The 25,745-nt window shown below is 37.9% G+C and overlaps 1 protein-coding gene across 1 annotated transcript; it reads right to left on the bottom strand.

Annotated features, from left to right (window-relative positions):
- Positions 1-615: 615 nt before the first annotated feature.
- Positions 616-25,690, bottom strand: LOC149789509 (uncharacterized). The gene is made up of 2 exons (XM_089973292.1): positions 25,580-25,690; positions 616-3,871 (listed from the first exon to the last, which is right to left on the bottom strand). Coding segments are annotated over exons 1-2 (1,188 nt in total). The 5' UTR covers positions 25,582-25,690; the 3' UTR covers positions 616-2,685.
- Between the last annotated feature and the right edge of the window lie 55 nt (positions 25,691-25,745).

Genomic DNA, 25,745 nt, shown 5'->3' with positions numbered 1-25,745 from the left:
GAACAGTGGCGTCAGTAAGGGGGTGCGGTGGAGGGCGGGCGTGCTGACCGCACCGGGTGACACCATCAGATGGGTTGACATCAAAATAACTGTCAATACAATTTTGTAATTTTTGTGGAGGAAGGAGGTCCGTAGGGTGACACTATGAGTTACCGCACGTGGTTGTTTATACAACTGTTTGAATTTTTGTGCAGTAAGGAGGTCTATGGAGGTGACACCATGAGTTACCGCATTGGGTGACATAAGCCCTAGTTTCGCCACTGCTTGTAAACTATTAATGGTGTCCGTCCCAAAGGAAAATCAGTAATTAAGGCGAATAGATTCGATATATAGCACGCAAATTACCTGACTTCACCAAAAGCCAAAGGGATCATATAATGCTTAAATCTATAGAGAAACCATTGATCGGATTCTTCCTAATTACGATTGTGCATATTTTATCATTATATTCAGTATACAAAGGCATTAAGGTCATATATTTCCCAGCAAGTGTATATCGCGAAAAATACATCAATTGCTTTTGAAGTTACACTTGCGTTAATGATATTTTGGCTTGAATAAATCAATTATTTATTGATGTCAAATAGTAAACTCAAGCAGACATTCTTGGTGGATTTAATAATTTAGCGGATATAGAGATTTACACAAACATTACCTTCGGTAAAATTGCACATTCAACAAAAGTTACTTTTGAAGCATGTCTTAATGCTTAATACGCTGTTGTGCCTATTGGCAGGAGAAAATATTTCAAACTCGCTAACTGAAGTCTTGAGAATATCTACTTTATATTTGTATGATATATGTTATCGGCGTATTATCTATGTGACTGTGTTACAGGACATGACTGACCTGGATGCATTTTCGGCATATATTTGTGTCGTTGTATCAATGATAGTAACTGACATTCAATAGTGGCTTTAGGGACACGCGAAAGTTGCAATTGTACCGGACCCACAAGCTAGGTACGCTGGAACATTTTGGAGTTTGTTTAAAACAGATTATAATCAAAGCTGATTATTTTTTTAAACTAATTTGATATTGAAAACAAACCTGTATTTTTCTATGAATTGTTACGAGTCTGTGCTCTTAAAAAAAGTAACAGAAAAGAGTTAAAGTCAACAAGCTTTGTAAAATGTAACAAATAACTTATTTCCCTAGAATACAAAGTAAATTATTTTTAAAATTACGATATTGCGAATTAAATCCCAAATTAATCCAAGAATTACAGGCACAAGTCCTAGTAGTTTAAAGGCCTGAATAAAACTATGTAAAAATTCAGAATACGTCCAGAAACCATTACATAATAAAAATTAACCTTCAAGAACTTCAAGTACGCCATGTTATGATATGGGCTGTGTCCAGTATATAGTTTTTAACTGATTAAAAATACCTACATAACTATAACTGATTCGTAAATAAAGTAGTAATTAAGTTACGCAAAGCATGAGAATCCCAGTGCCAATCATGCGACGGCTCGAACATAGTAATCATTTATTGCCTAATAAAGCTTTTTGTGTATACACTAAATTTAACTATTGATAACTGCTAAAACTATACAGATCAAACACTATATGGTAGGAGACAACATTTGACTCACTTTGTCCGTTTCCACAAATCTCTTGTCACAGTTTTATTTCTTTGGATTATACAAATCCATGAAATAAAGCTTTGAAAAAAGCTAAGATTTTGGAAATGCTTGGAAATTTTGGAAATGAGTGAATACAAATTTCTCATTTATTATTACTGCGCTGACTTCGACAAAAATATGAGTAATGTCTAAATAAATATTTGAGCACAGTAATATCTTTTTCATTACATTTTTTTAATCAATCCATGCAGCTATATCTACGTACATTCATCCATGCATCCATTCACATGCATGTAAAATACATACATGCATACAGAACAACATACATGCATGCAAACCAACATACATGCTTGCAAACCAACATACATGCTTACAAACCAACATACATTCATGCAAAATACATACATGCATACAAACCGACATACATGCATGCAAAATACATACATGCATACAAACCAACATACATGGATACAAACCAACATAATGATACAAACCAACATACATGCATGCAAAATACATACATGCATACAAACCAACATACATGCATACAAACCAACATACATGCATGCAAAATACATACATGCATACAAACCAACATACATGCATGCAAAATACATACATGCATACAAACCAACATACATGCATACAAACCAACATTCATGCATGCAAAATACATACATGCATACAAACCAACACAGATGCATACAAACCAACATACATGCATACAAACCAACATGCATGCATACAAACCAACATTCATGCATGCAAAATACATACATACATACATACCATCATACATGCATACAAACCAACATACATGCATACATACATACATACATGCATACAAACCAACATACATGCATGCATACATACATACATACATACATACATACATGCATACAAACCAACATACATACATACAAACCAATATACATACATGCATACGTACATACATACATACATACATACATGCATACATACATACATACATACATACATACATACATACATACATACATACTGGAGAATAGTATTTGAGAGGTACTTGTTTTCAGGATAATATCATGCATCAATCATAGCTTAATTTGTTATGCATTTTATTTCTTGCATTTGCAGTTTTTATGTAGGTCATCTCTTTTAACCAACTCAATTCTTCCAGTCTTTAAGGTCCTGAATGTTCTCCATTCTGCACAAGTTGTAAGACCTTGTAAAAATCTCTTCTGCAGTTTTAATCTTTGCATCAATTCGAAATTATACGTTTTATCCCTGTGTGCAAATCCTTCTTTGTTCCCACCTTTACTCGTAGTTTGATGAACTGCTGTCAGCGTTTCCGTTGCATCAATAACAATAGTCCCAAGATCGCACCTTGCCTGACCCACAATCCAATTATCATACCCTGCACGGCCAATGACAAACTCAGGAATTTTTTCCCAGGGAAAGAATCTGTTAGTTATAAAGTAGTCTTCAGCATCAATTTCGTACAATGATCCGCGAGATCTTGCGGATTCTTTGACACCATTTATTTTTCTAACTTCCTCACTCGTCACATTGAGAACATTGATTCTTCTTCCGATTATAAGAATACTGGCATCGTGGAAATTGTCTGATACACTTGATACATAGTCTAGGGTCTCTAAAATGTCTTCTGTCAAAAGTATATCCCCATTAAAATATCCATACCATGATGTGTTATACAGTTCTTTTGCTTGTACATACATAGATTTAATAACTGGAATTCCAATTTCAGAGTGACCCAAGAGAGGAAATATATTCCAATTAATAAACTTTATCTTGTCAATGGTAGAAGTTTCCATTGTAAAAAAAATTAAATGTACGTGCGGTCTTAACGTCTGCCAATTATACAATGTGTTATTATAGACAAATACTTTCTCTGAATCCATTTTATGATCGGTTTTAAAAGACGTAAAAAGAGTCATAATTGGTCGATTTTTAAATCCACGGTTCACATCATTAAACACGGATATATTTGAATTCAGATCAGAATATTTCGCTCGTAAAATTGAAGCTCTGGTGCCGACAATATTGTCAAGGTGTTGCTGAGTTAATACATCTATATTTTCCTTGAATAGTTCATCGGATTTAATAAATATTCGTTTCTCTTTAGTGTAATTAGTGTATTTCACTTGAACGAATAAAACCACCCAAGTAATAATACATATAATAATACCAATGAAGACGAAACTCGGTCGATACTGGACGATTCTCATTGTTACATTTACTTGGCTCCTCTTGTTCAAAACGCATCCGATTTCCTTTAAAAACCTGCAAATAGAATACATTATGAAAAGAATCTGAAAAATGTAAAATTATAGATCATAACTTTGAATAGCTCAGGTACAATTCTGACTTTGAATAATTTGGAAATCTAAAGAGCTTACCTGAATTAAAAACGATAATTCTTCTCTTCGTTTTCTCCTTCAAGTTATTCATAATCATTATCGTTATCAACATCACCATCTCTATTGCATTATATCGGTTTTCTTGTCAGCTGGTTCATGTCGTGTTGCTATAACTACGACAACAAATATTGATGATAGTACATGCAAAGTAGCATGACCTCAAAAATGGCCAAGAAATGCATTAGTAATAGAGTTCCGCGATGGATCATTTGTTTGCATTTGGGCCTTTCAGTTCGAATGGTAAAGGTTGGGAAACATGCCATCAGACTGAGACCAAGGATCTTTACTCTATTTGAACTGACATATTCTTTATGTGTCGATGTGGCAAAAACACATGATGGGAATTTTTAGAAACCGCCCTTAAATGTCAGTGACCGAGATATGATTTGTATGTTTATTAAATGGACAACATGCGACGTTGCTGTAAATAGTCATGCATATTTTATGTCTATTTGTCTCTCGTAACACCTGCTGTTCGATTATGCACAATCCAAACCAAGCCAATATTCATTATAGAGAGCTGGGCAATTTTTTTACTAGTTTTTTTACAGCAAGTATTTCGGTCTCTAGGAGACAAGAATCATTAGATTATTTTTGAAAACAACCAACCAATCTACCTGCCAATGACCATACAGGGTATATATGTTATTAGCTGGGTATGATGCCAACACTGTCCATAGAGATCTAAATATAACCTCCAGTATGTACTACTGTATGCTACGTCCTTAACATCCATTAGATACGATTAAAACTACAAGCTATTCCACGGCGATTGGATTCAGCTAAATCAATAGAGGACTGCACTCCTGAAAAATGTAAATAAATATGCTTGCATCCTGAAATCCGTTCAGAGAGATTGCTGTTTGTACTGTGTTCTGGTTGTAAAGGTGTGTACTTTTCGGACATAAAGAACAAATGTGTCAAACAAATAATGAATATTATCAAGTAGGCAATAAAATATCAGCCAACCAGCTAAAACTAATCATCCATTAATTCCAAATGTCAAAACTATATTAGAACTTGTATTACTAATATGAGATTCACAAAAGTTTTATGAACTTGTGGTAGAGTTTAATCCTTCCATGCACATATAACAGGAATACAAATGCTTCAACCGAGCCAAGTGTGACGTGCCCTGCCGAACTTTATAAAACAAAATTCATCTGATGATCTGTGGATACCTAATACTAACTGTACTACTAAATTCTCCACACACCCCACCCCACCCCCGAAGACTCTTTGTGTAATTATTTATATAGCGGAATGTCAGAAAGAAACTAATTTAAATGTATTCAGTGAGAGACCACCACTCTGTGTGTGTATCATCAGGCATACTCCTAACGAAATACAAAATGGACACAATATTGAAATACAATAAAAAGATTTTAGGAACCTTAATATAGAAAACGTTCTCAACGATATTGCCCATGTTGTCCAATAAATCAGACCCCCCAAATCTGTGTTAACACTGATGCATGATGTGTTGGTCTGATCTCACATGTTAATTAAAATGTGCAATCTATCAGCATGCAATTCATTCCGGATCACTCCCGCGTACAGTTTAGAAATTACAGGTATTTGTTAACAGCAATATCTGGCGTGAAATTAAAAATGACCACAGCACGTAAGTTTGTGCCATCCCACATGGATTTACATGTCGCCAAACACAGGATTTGATCCGGAAATATTCTGTAGATATCCCCATACGGGCAACTCAACCGACGATAGCTCAAGAGACGCGAGCAATATCGGTAAGTGTCTAACATGTGCACCAACATGGTTCGAACACATTTGTCTGCAATGTTTTCTCGATTGTATGAATAGGTGCCATCATACCAACAAAAGTCCATCAGTATCACCAGAGATTTTGAGGGTATGATTTACCCACAAATAGTCCAACTGTATCAACACAGATTTTGGGGTGTAACTTATCAGACTATTGCTCGTGTACCTCTATCAACATTATAACTGAGACAAGCAGTGTCAGAAATTTGAGTACCAACGTTTAAACAAAATCCTGGATGGACATGTACTCTAACAAATATGGAGTGATAAACAAACTATATATTGATAGAGCGGTAGAACAAAATATAGAGTGGTCAAAACGTAACAGAGAGTAATGAAATGAAACATGGATAAATCATAATATTGAGCTATCAAACAAGACATAGAGTGGAAAAACAAAATATAGGATGATTAAGCAAGACACTGAATGATCCAAAAAGACTTAGAGTGGTATAATAAGATATAGGGTGATTAAGCAATACACTGAGTGACTAAACAAGACATAAAGTGGTAAAACAAGATATAGGGTGATTAAGCAAGATACTGAATGATCAAATAAGACATAGAGTAGCAAAGCAAGATATAGGGTGATTAACCAAGAAACTGAGTGACGAAAAAAGACATAGAGCGGTAAAACAAGATATAGGGGGATTAAGCAAGGCACTGAGTGATCAAACAAGATAAAGTGGTAAAACATGATATATGGTGATTAACTAAGACACTGGATGATAAAACAAGACATATTAGATAAACAAGATATAGAGTGATTAAGCGAAACACTGAGTGAATAAACAAGACATAAAGAGGTTAAACAACATATAGGGTGATTAAGCAAGGCACTGAGTGATTAAACAAAACAGAGTGGTAAAACAATATACAGGGTGATTAAACAAGAAACTGAGTAATAAAACAAGATATAGAATGTTTAAGCAAGACATTGAATGATCAAACAAGACATAGAGTAGTAAAAAAGATATAGTGTGAGTAACCAAGACACGGAGTAATTAAACAAGACAAAGAGTGGTAAAACAAGTTGTAGAGTGATTAACCAGGATACTGTGTCACTAAACAAGACAGAGAGCGGTAAAACAAGGTATAGGGTGATTAACCAGGACACTGGGTGATTAAACAAGACACAGAGCGGTAAAACAAGATACAAGGTGATTAAACAAGACACTAACTGACGAAACAAGACATATAAACAAGACATAGAGCGGTAAAACAAGATATATGGTGATTAAACAAGACACTGAGTGACTAAACAAGATATAGGGTGATTAAGCAAGACACTGAATGATTAAACAAGATATAGGGTAATTAACCAAGACACTGAGTGACTAAATAAGACATAGGGTGATTAAACAAGACACTGAGTAATTAGAGAAGACATAGAGTGGTAAAACAAGACACTGAGTGATTATAAAAGACATAGGATGTTTAACCAAGACACTGAGTGATTAAAAAAGACATAGGATGTTTAACCAATACACTGAGGGATTAAACAAGACATAGAGTGGTAAAAGAACATATGGGGTGATTAACCGAGATACTGAGTGATTGAACATTGAGTGGTAAAACACGATAAAGGCTGATTAGCCAAGACACTGAGTGATTAAACAAGACAGAGATCGGTACAACAAGATATATGGTTATTAGCTAAGACAATGAGTGATCAAAAAAGACATAGAGTGGTTAAACAAGACATAAAGTGATTAAACAAGACATAGGGTGATTAACCGAGTTACTGAGTGATTAAACAAGACAGAGCGGTACAACAAGATATCGGGTGATTAACCAAGACACTTAGTGATTAAACAAGAAATATGGTGATCAAACAATACAGAGAGATAAAACAAGACACGGTGATCAAACAAGACATAAAGTTATAAAACAAAAAAAAAAGAACAAAAAATAGCAGTTAAAACATAAATGGTGCAAGTCTGATACAAATAAAGCAACGGATCAAGATGATAAATCCCACAAAAGGACGGATATGCAGAACTACAGAAAATGAAACAAAAACGCTTGACAGTCAATTTCGGATGATAAAAATATTGCTATAGGCATACCGTTCCAGAATGTAAACGATCTGCTTTGATCTGAGCATACCTACAAAAATTAAGTTCCTCAGATTCTTCAGCTCATCCTGCCCCCACCCCCAAGGAGATGAAACAGCGACTTTTCGAACTGATATTGCTAAAATGTTGATAAGTTCGTCACATGATTCTACAGTCACTACCCATAGCAAACATTTATCAAGGTTGGTCTTGGAATATTATTAGTGTGTTTAAACACAAAAATACCTTTTGTGGAATATATATCTCAGTACGAAATATTACTGTAAAAGAAGTCATGGCTACCTTCCAGAAGACCTGAAGTGTGCAAAGGTTATGCCTATCTTCAAACATAGATCTGAAGATGACCTATGAATCTATATATCAGCATATGTACTACCAAATTTATCCAGACCTATTAAAGCGAACACTTAAGCATGAGTATAATTTCTTTTACACTCAGTTTGGTTCACTTGTTGGGTCAACCTAGATTCAACAGTATCACCCGTTATCATGCTGTACAAACTAAATTAACTCATGTACACTATACGCTTAGAACAATTCATCGCGGTTATTCAAAGTGGATTATATAGTTTGATCTCAAGAAACTACTTGATAATTTAGACCTGTAGTTTCTTCTCCAAAATGTTAGAATGTACAAACTTCAAGCATCCATTATTAAATTACTCTCTTCGTTGACAATACTCATTAGACGTAACTCACTTTAATCAGGACCTCCACGTGGTTCTTTCTAGGCAAAAACCACTCGAAGTCACTCACTGTAATCAGGACTCCCATTTGGTCCTTTGATGGCAATAAACACTCCACGTCATTGCTATAATCAGGACTTCTAAGTGGTTCTTTGTTCGCTATAATCACTCGACGTCATTCAATGTAATCAAGCCCTACACTTGGGCTTTCAGTTGGCAATATTAAATCGATGTCACTCACTGTAACCATGACTCCCACGTGGTTTCTTTGTTGGCAAAAAGGACTCGACGTCACCCACTGTAATCACGACTCCCACGTGGTTCTTTCTTGGTAAAAATCACTCGATGTCACTCAATATAATCAGGACTGCCACGTGGTTCACTGTCGGCAAAAATCACTCGAAGTAACACATTCTAACCAGGACTCCCATCTAGTCTTTTATTGGCAATACTCATTTGAAGTCACAAACTATGATCAGGATTCTCACGTGGTTCTTTCTTAGCAAAAGTCACTCGATGTCACTCATTTTTATCGGGACTCCCACCTGGTCCTTCTCTGACAATAATCTCAAATAAGCCACAATGAAGAAGAAACTTTCTTTTCAGCCGGTGAAATAGGCTCTCACACGCCAGCTGTTTTTACAATTTTCCCTGTTCTACTTTTTGGGAAAACATTTGGATTTAGAGGCCGAGACGAGCACAGAAAATTAAAGTTTGGAGATGTATCAGTTTTCACAGATTCAACCGGTACAAAATATCTTCAATATGCTGAGAGGGATAGCAAAACCTTTGATGGTACTGGGAAGGATGACTACAGATCAACAATACCTCGCATTTGTTCCACCGGAACAACACCGGAGCGAGACCCTGTACATATTTACCTGCAATATTTTAAACGAAGGCCCTTGGAAATGATGGATGACGACAGTCCCTTTTATTTGACACCAATTCCAATGCAGCAACTGACAGAAGCTTCCCAGACATGATAATTATATTTCTAAAGATTCAATTAATGTCCTTATTTCAAATAAAAATATAAATGAAGAAAATAATAATCGCAATTATTTTTCAGACCATAGAAAGATTAAATGAAAATAAAATTATTTCAAAGTAAACAAAAATTACGGGAAAAATCTATACTAAAGTGTGGACTCTGCACAGGCCAAACAATTTCACAAGGAAATACATCAATCTACCTTGCAAAATATAAGAAAACAGATTTTTTATGAACGTGTGAACTGAAAACAAACTAAATATGAAATATATTTACCTGGACAAAATATTATATATTGCAGGTATTATCCGAGACCAATGGACAGGGACGTCATTGGGGGGAGGGAATTTGCCCTCATCCCCCCCCCCCCCGAATTTGCATGTGCTGTAAAATTGCTGTAGCCTATATACGAATGTTAACAGGTCCGTCAAGTTTTGCCCCCACCCCACCAAGATTCGCCCTCCCGCCCGAAAAATGTTGAAATGACGCAGAAAGGGCAGAAATCCAGGGGAGAATTACCAATCATTCAGTACGGAAGACTAACGTGATAACCCTGTCGAAAGCTGGGGTCCCTCCAACAAAGATCATGCAAGTGACTGGGCATAACAATATGTCATCTATAACTGGTAATAATGATGAGAATGATGAGAATAAATCTACTTGTCTTTTTCCATCTTTAATCTCCTCAAAATGTACTCTATGGGCTCTTTCTGCTAATAAGAAATTACGTGGTTTCCAAATACTCGTCCACATCGCGGAAATGTAATGTAATAAGTAGGCATATAATCCAGACTACATTTTTGAAACCGAAATCACATTCCAATATAGACTCTACTGCATCCCTAAGCGAAAAGAAACTGTTGTTCACTAAAAAAACAATGTTAAATCCACCATCTTCTTGAAAATTTACATTTAAAACTAATACCAAACTATCCATGGCAGAACAGAAACAGTTATGCAGTTTGTTGTCAACGCCAGTCCCTCAAGGCACCTGTACATCGTGCGGAAAACACCCAGATGGAGATAATCAGAATTTAGCTGGATTAACAGAAAATCTAAATCACTCCATTCCTGACCAGCTGGGAACTTTGTTCATTGGCGTAGTCATTCATAATATGACTTTAAATTTCAATTTTAGATACAGTAAATCGGATTTCTTTTTCAAATGAGTGACTGAGCATGTTGTATGCTATGTGCGCATGAATATTGTTATTGTGTATTGAGGAATCTATGGTTGTGAATTTATTTTGGAATAAAGCATAAATCAAATACACTGTTTCTTATAATGTATTTTATTATTAACCCTTAGGTAGTTAAACAAAAACGAGCATATAATAAAAAGATTACTCATTTGTATGGGAAAATAAGAACTCGTTTCGTCAGATAGATATAATGCACTCCCAAGTTCGTGCAGTATTTCCATCCGAAAAACTCGTTCATATTTTCCCACAAATATGCAGTAACCTATAAATATATAACAACCTGAAATTACCTGTGTTTGTCTGGGAAATACTAAAATTAAACCACCGACCTAAAAGCTGAATAGACTATTGCTTCTGGGACAGTACCACCTCGTACTATTATTACCAAAATGGTCTGTATGTCAATTTCTTCGTTTATTTTCGTTTCTCGTTGTGCCAGTTAGTTTACATTATGCAACATTCCGTGAGATAAGCAAGCTTAACGTTCAATTTATTCGAAGATGTTGTTAACAAAGTCTTGACATTAATATTATATTAGAAATAACTCAGCTTTAATGTAAGGCTTCTGTCATATATAATCCATGCATGCAGTGTCGAATCAATCCCATCTATGCTTTCGGGCTTTCATCAAGTTCTCAATAGCAAATACTATTTTCCCCTGAATTCCAGAGGATTTAAGGAAAATAAAAAAAGTACAAATAGTGATCGCAAAGATAATATCAAAACAGAAAAAGGTACATCAAAGTCCGATGGAGCCGCTGCAGTTCAGTTGGTAGAATGACGGACTAGTAATCTAAGGGTCGAGGTTCAAAGCCTAACATTGCCAGCCTGGAGTAGCTGTATCGGTGAATCCTTGAGAAAGGTACTTAGCCCCTCCTCCCTAAATATGATACAGCCAAAATTGTATTTAAAGTATACAAAAAAAATCACCTAAATCTTACATCAAAAACTGAAACTAAATTAAATCGCATTACGAAAATTCAGCTGTTTTCAGTAACATTAGCTCGATAAAATCGCATATTCCATACAATTTATGTTTGCCTATAACCTGGCACGATCGATGTGTACCTTAATGTTGACAGTGCGTTTATTTTCGAGAATTTAAAATTGTTCTGGTTCTGTGAATTTTTTTTTATCGTAATCGATACCTAAGTTCGAGGATTCTGCTATGGTTCCTGGAGCTTCAACAGAAACATCGTTGTTCGCTGGGTTTTAAAATTCGTAGTTTGTAGCAAACTAAAAATGCACGAAAATATGTACCCCAAGAAATAGTGAACTCACACAGATTAGAACACTATTGACAACTCAGGTCAAACTATAGACATATCAGATTAAATATAAAAACAAAGTATTTGTGGTGAAATAGCAAAGGCAATGATCAACATTTTGAGTGTACATAACAAAAAGGAGAAATAATAAATAACATATATATATATATATATATATATATATATATATATATATATATATATATATATATATATATATGTTTACTCTCTGCATGCATGCTGAGTGATTGATATGTTCGTTCTATAATTTACTTAGTCCAAAGGTTAGTGAACACCTGTATTATTCAGCGACTCGCTGACCTTTTTTGTTACCATATCTGAGATACTTCTGTCTTTTATATTATCTTATTATTTCAGCTAAATGTTGGCATTCAAAATGGTAATAAAATTCATCACCTATACCTTGTGATGAGCAGATTTTTACATTTTCTTTCAGATTTATCCAAACTGTGGCACCTTTCATTTTCAATGGGGAACCTATGATCCGTTGTACGAAACTTGGTCAATAGTTCTTATCTTTGCTAATATACGAGTTAAAAAGGTTTCCCAATTAAAAGATGTTTTAAAAGTCCGATGAGTTTTACTTTGAAAGGAAGCAAAAAGAGTGAAATGCCATGTTTGTATATAACGAGCTTTCAGTCCAATTGCGACTTTTTACTTTAGCCAATCAACAAATGGGAATGATTGGGTTAACTATAAATTATTATGAACAAAATTACCCAATTTCTTTTAGATAGAGGAAAGCTGTTTTAAATTGAATAAACCAATAGCATTAACGTGGAAGCAGAAATTCGCAATAGTTTTGCCAGCTTACTCACTTTCCAGCAACAAGTCAGGACATAAATAAAACGGTTCTAATTTTAAGTTTGTTTTAGAAAAAATGTACTTCAGAAATATAAACATTTCTCTCCATACAACACGAATAGTTGGAGCATTATCTTTAAAAAGATGTAAAGTTTTTGTAAGAAATTGGTGTGTAAATATTTAATATAGCCGTATTTACACTACTCAGATATGGCATAATTATAGCAATATCAGTGGAACAAATTTTCTAAAATAGTTTCAATCATAAATCCAATAGGAAATACATTTTTTCAAGAAGATTTACAACGTTTATGTGGTGATTCTCCTTTTTCTCCAATAAAATGAGCCGTGTATCTTTTATGGGGGTGATTTTTTTGTGTGTTCGTGGGTTTCTTTAAGCAAGCAACCCTAGACCTAAATACCAGTCTATTTAACATCGGCTTTTGAACCCCATTCTGTATCGAATTTATTCAAAGTTTCATGAAGGTCTGCCAGATTAACATTATCTTTAGTATAAAGGGTGACAAGTACCTTTAATTACAATATAAATTATGTATCCTGGTAATCAATATGTAAAACATAAATTATGTGTCCTGGTATTCAAAAAGTACAACATAAATTATGTATCCTGGTATTAAATAAGTACAACATAAATAGGTATCCTGATATTTAATAAGTACAACATAAATTAGGTATCCTGGTATTAAATAAGTACAACATAAATTATGTATCCTGGTCTTCAATAAGTACAACATAAATTATGTATCCTGGTATAAAATAAGTACAACATAAATTATGTATCCTAGTATTCAATATGTATTATATAAATTATGTATCCTGGTATTAAATAAGTACAACATAAATTAGGCATCCTGGTATTTAATAAGTACAGCATAAATTATGTATCCTGGTATTAAATAAGTACAACATAAATTATGTATCCTGGTCTTCAATAAGTACAACATAAATTATGTATCCTGGTATTAAATAAGTACAACATAAATTATGTATTCTGGTATTAAATAAGTACAACATAAATTATGTATCCTGGTCTTCAATAAGTACAACATAAAACCTTTAGTTGTAAAAAAAATACCCTTTCTAGTGCATGCTACCAAAAAGCTGAACATGTGTCGGCTTTCATAATGCTGCGAAAATTTCATACAATTACTAATACAATCCGTGAATATGGGGTGGGGTGGGGCATGGTGTAGTTGGGCTAGTATCAATATAAATCATGGTTTATATATCAGACATGGATGTATCCTGCGGGCATCAAATGAATGCCCTGTATGGTACTCAATTACATGCCCCACTGTCTCAGTAAGTACAAGGTATTTGTTCATAAACCTGTGACACTATAAGAATGAAAGCTAATTAGTTCATAATCAAATTTGATGCAGATGTATAATCGTGTACAACTAATGCAAGCCAAATTGATATATGAAGTCAGAAAGGAACGTATCATTTCTTGAATAACGGGGTGAATTGTCAAAAGTGTCGTTCTTCTGTTCAACAAATTATTACAATGCTGAAAAATGCAGACAAACTGGCTTATAAATTATTTATTCAACAGATATATACTGAATTATAATATCAGCAGCCATATATGGGATATGCGGACAGCTTCACCATTGACTTTATATGGTGTTTGAAAGTTCAAGTAAAATCTCAAGACACTGTTACAAAACGTACACACATAACAGAGCTCAAATCAGGTTCTCTGTTAATAGCTATAGTGTAATTTTTAAATCGATTTTGCCTTAGTGTGCCTGTTCAAAATGGCTAATTTTGGTAGTGTCATATAGGAGAAACTGACAGGTTGCCCATTGTCCAGGCAAATTGAGCATGAGATCGAGTGGCCTTATCGGTAAGCATATACGGCGTGTTATAAATAGAAAGTCGTGATTTTGAAACAATGACCGTCTAAAACTACTCATCTAATATTTGTCACGAGCTAGCCGTTGGTTGCGACTAGTAGATTCAGATCATGTTATATAATCAAGCTGTATAAAGGATTAACCACTTATTTTTCTATAGAAAATGAAGAAAATTATAACCGTTATGTCAGATCAATTTTTTTTATCTTAAGGTAACACATTCCAAGAAAATATTCTTTTTGAAAAATAATTGCACCCCTACCTCTCGAAAATTAAATCAATAAACATTGAAATAGAAACATGAAAAGTAATTTGTTGCTTGTAAGAGTAATATCTTTAGCACAAAGATCTGCATCACCCCCACCCCCACCCCGCTAACCACCACCACTACCGCTTTTCCATGCGCAAATAGTGATGCCGACATGACGAGTGTCCAAGGTAAGCGCCCGTTTATGTGTGCGTCATGACGAACGAGCCAGGTATTTGAATGAATGAATGAATGAATGAATGAATTAATGAATTAATTAATTAATGTTAAATGTAGACGACACTTTAGCCAGTTGTTATAAAAGCGACAATTTTCACAGCCATGACTTTTATAATATAAATTCGTGTAGAGTACATTTCCATAATAATGTAAAGACAGCTGCCAAAGGTCTGGGTAATGCACTGTGGAATTATTCCACACATATGCATCAGATGTTGCATTATCATCAGGCAGAAAAGTGATGCTTTATAAATTACATGTCAGCAGGAAATTATTCATCCGATGTTTTTGCTTCTGAAGCTTGTAAATGGATTTATTGACAAAAAACTATTCTACACAGCAGCAAGCAACACTTAGTCAGTATATATATATATATATATATATATATATATATATATATATATATATATATATATATATATATATATATATATTAATATATTCTTATGTTACGTGTTTAGGCTCGAATAAACAGCAACACAAGAAAGAAAGAGTGGAAACAAGCTTTGAAAAATATAACAAATAATTTATTTCCATGGAAAATTACTCTAAAATTGAAGAAGAAATAAATAAGAATTTACGGTTTTAATACTCAAATTCAAAAATAATCCAAGAATAATCCACAAATAAAATTGAAGTCCTAATATTGAAATGTTCTAATGATTTCAAGTTCGAGTCCCGACAAAGAATCCAAGATCTAAGGCTATGACGTATGCTGCATCCTGTGTTGTGTTGTTGTCTACAGTTCCTTGTAGAAACACAATAAATAATCCTCCGGTTTTGGAAATCCAAATAAAATTTGTAAGAAATGTCTTTCTTCAAGAATTCTGTATGAGCATAAAAATATTTCCAGAGTAAAAAGAGTTAATCCTTTAGAATCCAAATAATCTGAAGAAAAATTAACATATAACTCGAAAACTGGCTTCAACAGAAGGAAACGACTTGACATCAAGCGTTTTTAAGCTCAGACTGAGATTATTTCTCTAAAACAATGGTTATACAGTAATTTTGAGACGCATAATGCGTACCCGTATGAGGGCCACGTATTCTCAGCATGACCCTGACAAAAAACAATCATTTTACTCAAAGAATAAAAGTTGTTTGTTTCACTAAAACTATTTACAAGCCTAGGGTCACGTATCCAATACAGCCTCGATCTGACCCTTATTATTTCCACAATAAAAAAATAAAAAAAATAGAAAAAGAACTTGTTCACGTGTGTGGGGGTGTAGTGGTTGTCTAGGGGTGGGGTTCTTCTTATAGACTTTAACGAATTATGAGAAGTTCCCCTGGTCCTTATTCAGAAGGTTAATTCTGGACACTATATTATTTATTGACTAAATATATTTATGGCTACGAGCCCCCAGTCAGCAATGCCGACAGTTAAATTAAAAGAAATACAAAGATGAAATTTAAACAATAACAATTTAATAAATGAAATTTAAAAGAATTTAAAGTAATCAATGTCTCTCTTTCACCCAATGATCCCTTTGATCATCATTTGAGTTCACAGTGTGAGGAGATTTTTCCCTTCTTGAGTGCTACTCATCTAAATCTCTTCGTTCCCTTGTCTTTCTCTCCTTTCGTGATCTCCACTTCCGCTTCCTCTTCTATTATCCTTGTTCCTTGCCGTTATCTTGACTTCCGGTTCCTCTTCTAGTATCCGGAACCCTTGACGGTATCCCTTGAGGTCACCCGAAATTCACTCGGTATCTCTCACCGTCACCCGAAATTCTCTGAACTTCTCTCGTCCCCCGAAATTCTCTGAGATTCTTTCGTCCCCCGAAAGCTTCCTGTTGAAAGGTATAATGCATTAGCATAGGGTTATAAAAATCTTCCCTCACACTACGTCACTGAACTGAACCATCAGTTTAAGGCGGGACATTTGGGTCGCGCATGCGCACACATCGAAATTCCCATACACTTCCGCCGCTTACAAAAATGGCGCCATAACACAATCACACAAAGGATTCAAATATCTACATACTGAGCCCTATCAGTATATACATACAAAATATTTCAAATATGATTGTACTAAAATATTACTACGATTAGTAATTTGACTATCTATATATTTATATATATTTATATATTTCCTACACAAGCGTACCAAATCCACAATATTCACATTCAAATGGTGATAAACGGCAATCCGTTACTCAATGGCAAAATCTATCATTACGTAAACAAATTTCTTGTCTACCAAAATATAACTACGCAAAGAAATATTAATTCTTATAGCGGCTAGCGAGCAATACAATTCTTCACAAATACAAATCGTCCTTTCAAAAGGGCGTAAACGTAATAATCCACGAAATAATATGCACACATATTACTAGCGAAAGAAGAGAACATTTTCGCCTCACAAAATAAGGTGTACATAGTAACATTATGAATAATGATGCAACGAATCAACATCGTAATCAATCGTAAACAAAAGTACTAGCTAAAGTCATGAAAAAAATGCAAAATATTAAGGTCATAATTAACTATTCATACTTCAATACAAGTAAAATGTATACATACGACAAATTCTCTTCAATTAACAGCAGTCGTATCAAGCAGAATCAACGTAACATCAAACTTACCTGATCGAAGCTATTTCATGAATTTCCTAAATTCCGCCAATTTTTACGAATGGCTAACGGAGTGTGTGTCACTGCGACTCTTAAACACCAACTGACGAATTTCAGGCTTGTACAAGTCTTATTCCAGCTTCTCGAATCAAGTCCCACCTACAACGCATCCCGATTGGATGGCGACGGACTCTGGTCATTTGATCGAACTGTCAATCATAAAAATGTCAGTCTGTGTGTCCCCATGTACTGTCCAGCCTACCATTGTCGGCTTCCGGCTCTTTGAAGTTGTCTACGTCACGTGTTCCCATGTAGAAAGATTCCCGCCAGATTTCCACTCAAGAGCTCAAACAAAGACTGGGTTACGTAAGAGGATTAGCCAACTTAGGCACTTGGAAAAACAAAGCTTACCTGGCTCCACTTACAGACTTATAAATACATGTATAATACAAGGGGTTGGGGTAAAACATCACATCCCCCCACGCTTGAGAATAAAATCAGGATTTTATTCACTCAAACTAAAAAAGCAAAAGTGTTACACGATATAAAGAACAAAATCAGCAAAATGAACTAAATGCTAAACTGAGTATGAACACGAAAATATAACAAATGATCTATATCATTTCGGCGCTTCTACTCATGAAATCTGCGCCTACGTTTTCAGATCCTTTCACGTATCTGATCTGCATCTGGTACTGCTGTAAAAACAGCGACCATCGCATCAATCGACCATTGGACAACTTTGCCTGCGCCAGATAGGCGAGTGGTTGGTGGTCGGTCTCCAATATGAACTTACGTCCATATAGGTATCGCTCGAACCGTGATATGCCGAACACGATTCCGAGACATTCCCTCTCCGATACTGAGTAATTCTTCTCGGCAGCAGACAACTTCCGGCTGCCGTATGCGACAGGAAAAAGCGTCTTGTCATGCTCCTGGAGCAGTACTGCTCCCAGTCCCGTGTCGCATGCATCGGTGCGCAGAACGAATTCTTTATCCAAGTCCGGTAGACGAACAACTGCGTCGGATGTAAGTCTATCCTTTAGCGTTTGGAATGCGTGCTCACACGCATCTGTCCAAACGAACTTACTCGGGGTCCGTTTCTTGGTTAGGTCAGACAACGGGCCCGCAATCGCGCTGAAATTAGCGACATACCTCCGGTAATATCCGGCCAGTCCCAGGAATGACCTCACTTCCGTTTTCGTGGTGGGGCGTGCGGCGTTTCTCAACTGCTCCACCTTCGACTTCTCTGGAGACAGCGTGCCTTGGCTCAGGGTATGTCCTAAATAGTCTAATGTCCTGAAACCAAGGTGACATTTGGAAGGGCGGGCTGTCAAGCCCTCCTGACGTAGCCGCTCCAAAACGTCAGCTAACAGAGCGAGGTGTTCACCCCATTTCTCTGTAGCTAACAAGAGGTCATCCATGAAGTTGTGGACACCCCTATCGCGCAAGGGCTCCAACAACTTCCGCATCATTCTGGTAAAGACGCTGGGCGCGTTTTGTACCCCGAACGGCATCACCAACCATTGGTATGTCCCGTCGGGGGTAGCAAAAGCAAGCTTCGGTCGGTCTTCTTTCCTTACCGGAATTTGCCAATACCCCTTGGACAAATCCAGTTTGGAAAAATATTTCGCTTTCGAGACCGAAGCGAAGATATGTTCGGGGTCAGGTAGCATTTCAACTTGAAATTCTGTCACCTGATTCAGCTTCCGGTAGTCGACGCAGAACCGATGGGTGCCGTCCTTCTTCTGCACTAAGACTACTGGTGAGCTGTACGGAGAGTCGGCAGGTTCGATTACTCCCAGAGCAATCATCTGCTCGATTTCTTCCCTTACAACTTGTCGTTTCGCGTGGGGCAAGGGGTAGGGTTTACGCTGAACTGGTCGGTCGTCCACCATCTTTAACCCGAACTCGACAAGCGTCGTCCTCCCGGGTTTTTCTGTTAGCACGTCGGAATATCCGGCCAGCAAGGTCTCTATCTCGTTCCGCTGCCCTTCAGTTAACATGGGGTCACACTCCACGTCCGACGGAGTCTCGGCCCTCGTTAATGGACAGCTCGGGACAGTGTTAGCACCTTCCGTATCGCCTTCGATATCCTCGGTGACTATCGCTGCGACAACAAAATCGCTGGCGGTCTCCCTTTCCCGGTACCTCTTGAGCAAATTGGCATGGTACAATTTCTCTTTCGTCGGTAGCTGTATCCGGTAGGTTTGACCTCCGACCTTCTTGGTGACGACGTATGGACCCCTCCAGGAAACTTGCAACTTGTTGTGTTCCTGGGGCAACAACAACAACACTTTGTCCCCTACCTCAAACTGACGTGGTTTTGCGCGCTTATTGTAATTTTTCGCCTGTTGCGCCCTAGCTCGTTTGAGATTTTCTTGCGCGAGAGAACAAACCTCTTCCAGTTTGTTGCGCAAGTCCGCGACGTACTGGTAGGTAGTGCGTACTTCCTCTACAGCGTGGTCGTCTGTCCACAGCTGTCTCAGTACGGCGATTGGGCCGCGTACGGTTCTCCCGTACAAGAGTTCAAAGGGAGAGAACCCCAAACTCGCTTGCGGTACTTCCCGGTATGCAAAAAGCATGGCCGGAATATACCGGTCCCAATCCTTGGGGCGGCCTTCGCACAATTTCTTGAGCGTGTTTTTCAAGGTCCCATTAAACCGTTCGACCAATCCGTTACATTGGGGGTGATACGGTGTAGTCGTGAGGTGTTTAATCGACATGAGACGATTCACCTCCGCCATCACACGACTCATAAATTGTGTTCCTTGATCGGTCAAGATCTCGTCGGGCACTCCGACTCTTGACCAGATCGCAAACAGAGCTTCCGCGACGGTTTCCGTGTCAATGTTACGCAACGCAACGGCCTCCGGATAGCGTGTAGCATAATCGACAACCGTTAAAATATATCGATTTCCGTGCGCAGACGCGGGTTTTATCGGTCCGATTAAATCCATGGCAACACGTCTAAATGGTTCATCGATAAGGGGCGTACTCCCCAAAGGGATGGGTCGCTGATCCGTTTTCGGTGCCATTCTCTGGCATTTGTCACAGGAGAGACAGAACCGTTTTACGTCTCCCTGGACCCCTGGCCAGTAAAACTCTTTTACAAGACGGTCACGCGTCTTAGCAATTCCCATGTGTCCACCCATGAGACTCTCGTGTGCAAGTTTCAGTACTTCGCAACGCTTTTCCTTTGGCACGACGACTTGCTTGAAGTGTTCGTTGTGTTTCCTGGCGTGGCGATACAAGATTCCCTTCTTGTAGACAAACTTCACCGCGCCGTTCGGAGTTTCCCTTTCTGTTCCCGCTTCTGCGTGTTTGTGCAACTGCGCCAGAGTTGCGTCCTCCTGTTGCAGCTTCCTTAACTCCGCTGGAATAACATTACTAACCGGTGTCGATGTAACTTGGATTGGCTTTTGTTTCGGCTGTCGACTCATGGCCCTGGTTTCAACAGCACTCACTGGCATAGGTGTGCAGGTTTCGGGGTTCGGCTGGGGTAACACATAACGGCAACCCAATATGACGTCATGTGATAGCCCCTCCAAGCAAGCAGCTTCAATTTTCCCCTTCACGTATGGTGAATCGAGGTCAATGACAGCTACTGGTAATGAGTCACGCGCGCAGTTCGCGTACTGAACTTCTATTACCTCCCCTGTATAGTCCTCCGGCTTGACATATTTCTTGTCGACAAGCGCGGGGACGCTGCACCCAGTGTCATACAAGATGGTGGCGCCTTCACCATTGACAGTTGCGGCCGCAAGGTTGGCTGGGTTGCGACTCGCTTCCGGCACACATTCCTTCTTAGCTACGACATTCACCTGGGTCTGCCTGCCCTTGGGACAGTCCCTGGCAAAATGCCCCAGGCGCTTGCAATTAAAACATGTCGGCGGCCCTCGCCGACTTGCAAGTCCTGGTTTCGTGGGTGAGGCCTGTCCAGGTCGATAGGCGGCAGCCCTACCTGTAGGTGCCCCTCCGACCTTCCCGTCGCCCTGACGGTTACGGACAGCCGGCTCAACCTCCCCCATACGACGCGACTCAGAGGGTCGGGGTCGGTCAGCAACCCCGGAACCTCCACTCTTCGAGTGCGCCTGCTCGTATCGCTCCGCCATGTTAGCGATCTCTTCGAGCGTCCGGTGTTCTCTTTCTGCTAAGAAAACTGTCAACTCGCGACGGTAAGTACCCAGGACATGTTCCTTGAGTATTACCTCGCGTAGCCCTTCGTACGTGCGTTCGACTTCGGCCATTTTCATCCACTTCTCAAATAAACCTCGAACACGGTTGTGGAATTGAGAGTGGGTCTCTGTTACCTTTTTCACCGAGTCCCGGAAAAGTTTCCGGTAAGTCTCGGCGGTCAGCCGATAATGGCAGAGAAGCGCCTTCTTGAGGGCAGTGTAGTCATCAGCCTCTTCTGCAGTTAAGCCGTGGTAGACTTCCCGAGCTGCACCTTGCAAAAAGGCTGAGACATTAATGGCCCAGTGCTGTTCAGGGACCTGATGAGCGCGTGCGAGTTTCTCAAACTGGACGAGAAAATCGTCAATAGCCTCCTCCCTATCATTGAAGCGTGACATGTTGATCTGGACTATCCGGTGGTCGATGAAAGGTCGGCCGGTTGTTCCAGAGCTTGTACTGGCGTCGTCCCGTCCGTTGGTCCTAGCTTCAACTCTGACCTTTTCCATCTCCAGAGTGTGAGCGAGTCTGGCTAGCTCCAGCTCTTTCTGGGCGTCTCGGTCCGCTGCTATCTTGGCTAACTCTTGGTCCGCTGCTATCTTGGCTAGTTCTCTCTGGGCTTCTCGGTCCGCTGCTATCTTGGCTAGTTCTCTCTGGGCTTCTCGGTCCGCGGCTATCTTGGCTAACTCTTGGTCCGCTGCTATCTTGGCTAGTTCTCTCTGGGCTTCTCTTTCCGCTGCTTTTTCGGCCTTCCATTCCTTGATCCTTTCTTCTACAAAGGTTGCCAGGCGATCTCCCTCGTATCCAAGATCTTCCGACCCCATGGCGCGGTATTCCTTTATCATTTGTCGTTCGGTAGCCATTATACTAATGTAAAGTGATACCTTGTCTCAAAATTCAAACAATATACAGATATTTGTAATACCAGTTTAAATACTTACCTGTCGACAACAACTAGTTTCGTTCAGGTAAGATATTTGTTCGATATCTGCTTCACACGTACTGCTATGAATGGAAGATCTACAAAGCCTGCACATATGACAATAAAAATACAAGATGAGAAAATCACAAAATTTCAAATACAAAGAATGGAAAATATCTCACACTGTTCACTAATACTTCTACCAATAACTTTAAGTCCCAAAATAATATATATGTCTAATTCATATCCCGGACGAAGCGCCCACTGTGGGGGTGTGTGGTTGTCTAGGGGTGGGGTTCTTCTTATAGACTTTAACGAATTATGAGAAGTTCCCCTGGTCCTTATTCAGAAGGTTAATTCTGGACACTATATTATTTATTGACTAAATATATTTATGGCTACGAGCCCCCAGTCAGCAATGCCGACAGTTAAATTAAAAGAAATACAAAGATGAAATTTAAACAATAACAATTTAATAAATGAAATTTAAAAGAATTTAAAGTAATCAATGTCTCTCTTTCACCCAATGATCCCTTTGATCATCATTTGAGTTCACAGTGTGAGGAGATTTTTCCCTTCTTGAGTGCTACTCATCTAAATCTCTTCGTTCCCTTGTCTTTCTCTCCTTTCGTGATCTCCACTTCCGCTTCCTCTTCTATTATCCTTGTTCCTTGCCGTTATCTTGACTTCCGGTTCCTCTTCTAGTATCCGGAACCCTTGACGGTATCCCTTGAGGTCACCCGAAATTCACTCGGTATCTCTCACCGTCACCCGAAATTCTCTGAACTTCTCTCGTCCCCCGAAATTCTCTGAGATTCTTTCGTCCCCCGAAAGCTTCCTGTTGAAAGGTATAATGCATTAGCATAGGGTTATAAAAATCTTCCCTCACACTACGTCACTGAACTGAACCATCAGTTTAAGGCGGGACATTTGGGTCGCGCATGCGCACACATCGAAATTCCCATACACTTCCGCCGCTTACAAAAATGGCGCCATAACACAATCACACAAAGGATTCAAATATCTACATACTGAGCCCTATCAGTATATACATACAAAATATTTCAAATATGATTGTACTAAAATATTACTACGATTAGTAATTTGACTATCTATATATTTATATATATTTATATATTTCCTACACAAGCGTACCAAATCCACAATATTCACATTCAAATGGTGATAAACGGCAATCCGTTACTCAATGGCAAAATCTATCATTACGTAAACAAATTTCTTGTCTACCAAAATATAACTACGCAAAGAAATATTAATTCTTATAGCGGCTAGCGAGCAATACAATTCTTCACAAATACAAATCGTCCTTTCAAAAGGGCGTAAACGTAATAATCCACGAAATAATATGCACACATATTACTAGCGAAAGAAGAGAACATTTTCGCCTCACAAAATAAGGTGTACATAGTAACATTATGAATAATGATGCAACGAATCAACATCGTAATCAATCGTAAACAAAAGTACTAGCTAAAGTCATGAAAAAAATGCAAAATATTAAGGTCATAATTAACTATTCATACTTCAATACAAGTAAAATGTATACATACGACAAATTCTCTTCAATTAACAGCAGTCGTATCAAGCAGAATCAACGTAACATCAAACTTACCTGATCGAAGCTATTTCATGAATTTCCTAAATTCCGCCAATTTTTACGAATGGCTAACGGAGTGTGTGTCACTGCGACTCTTAAACACCAACTGACGAATTTCAGGCTTGTACAAGTCTTATTCCAGCTTCTCGAATCAAGTCCCACCTACAACGCATCCCGATTGGATGGCGACGGACTCTGGTCATTTGATCGAACTGTCAATCATAAAAATGTCAGTCTGTGTGTCCCCATGTACTGTCCAGCCTACCATTGTCGGCTTCCGGCTCTTTGAAGTTGTCTACGTCACGTGTTCCCATGTAGAAAGATTCCCGCCAGATTTCCACTCAAGAGCTCAAACAAAGACTGGGTTACGTAAGAGGATTAGCCAACTTAGGCACTTGGAAAAACAAAGCTTACCTGGCTCCACTTACAGACTTATAAATACATGTATAATACAAGGGGTTGGGGTAAAACATCACAACGTGGCTGTTACAAATTTGAATTCATGTCGGGAACGGGGTCAGCCTTTTGTGTTTAAAGAAATGAACAGTCAAGGTCAAAATATTTTCTGGACAAAGAGTATATATATATATATATATATATATATATATATATATATATATATATATATATATATATATATATATATAGAGAGAGAGAGAGAGAGAGAGAGAGAGAGAGAGAGAGAGAGAGATTAATTCTTTAAAAAACAAGTAGTTTAATAAATTTCATTTGGATTACGGTGTTTACAATGTCTTTGTAATTGGCGATTAATAATTAAAATAAAAACAAAATACTGACAGTCGATTAAACCCGTGTACTTAATATAATAGTTCTCTAGTAAATCATTTAAAGACAACCGTACGTATCAATAAACATTTCTGCTCAAAAATATGTTCCACATACCCTGTAATGCAAAGTAGTACAACAATAAAAACCTCGCTATCTTCACTGGTGTTTAACAAAACCCATCACAAATAAATTTACCAGCTCTTCTCTAAACAATACATTACATCACATAGTACAGTCTACACGCTGATCACAAATAAATTTACCAGCTCTTCTCTAAACAATACTTACATCACATAGTACAGTCTACACGCTGTCTCTGATACTCGCTGAAGACGTCGAATCGTTAGAACATTTGAGCCTAACTGCGTGTTTGTTGTTCACTAGTATAGGCAAGCAGCGGCGCATGACTTGGGTTACCCAGGTAAAAGGGCACATCGGTTGTTAAACTAGAAAA

Source organism: Sinohyriopsis cumingii, chromosome 10 (assembly GCF_028554795.1).
Source record: "Sinohyriopsis cumingii isolate HCF-2022 chromosome 10, ASM2855479v2, whole genome shotgun sequence".
In the NCBI taxonomy this organism is placed as follows: domain Eukaryota; kingdom Metazoa; phylum Mollusca; class Bivalvia; order Unionida; family Unionidae; genus Sinohyriopsis; species Sinohyriopsis cumingii.
This window is presented reverse-complemented; position numbering and strand designations above follow the sequence as displayed.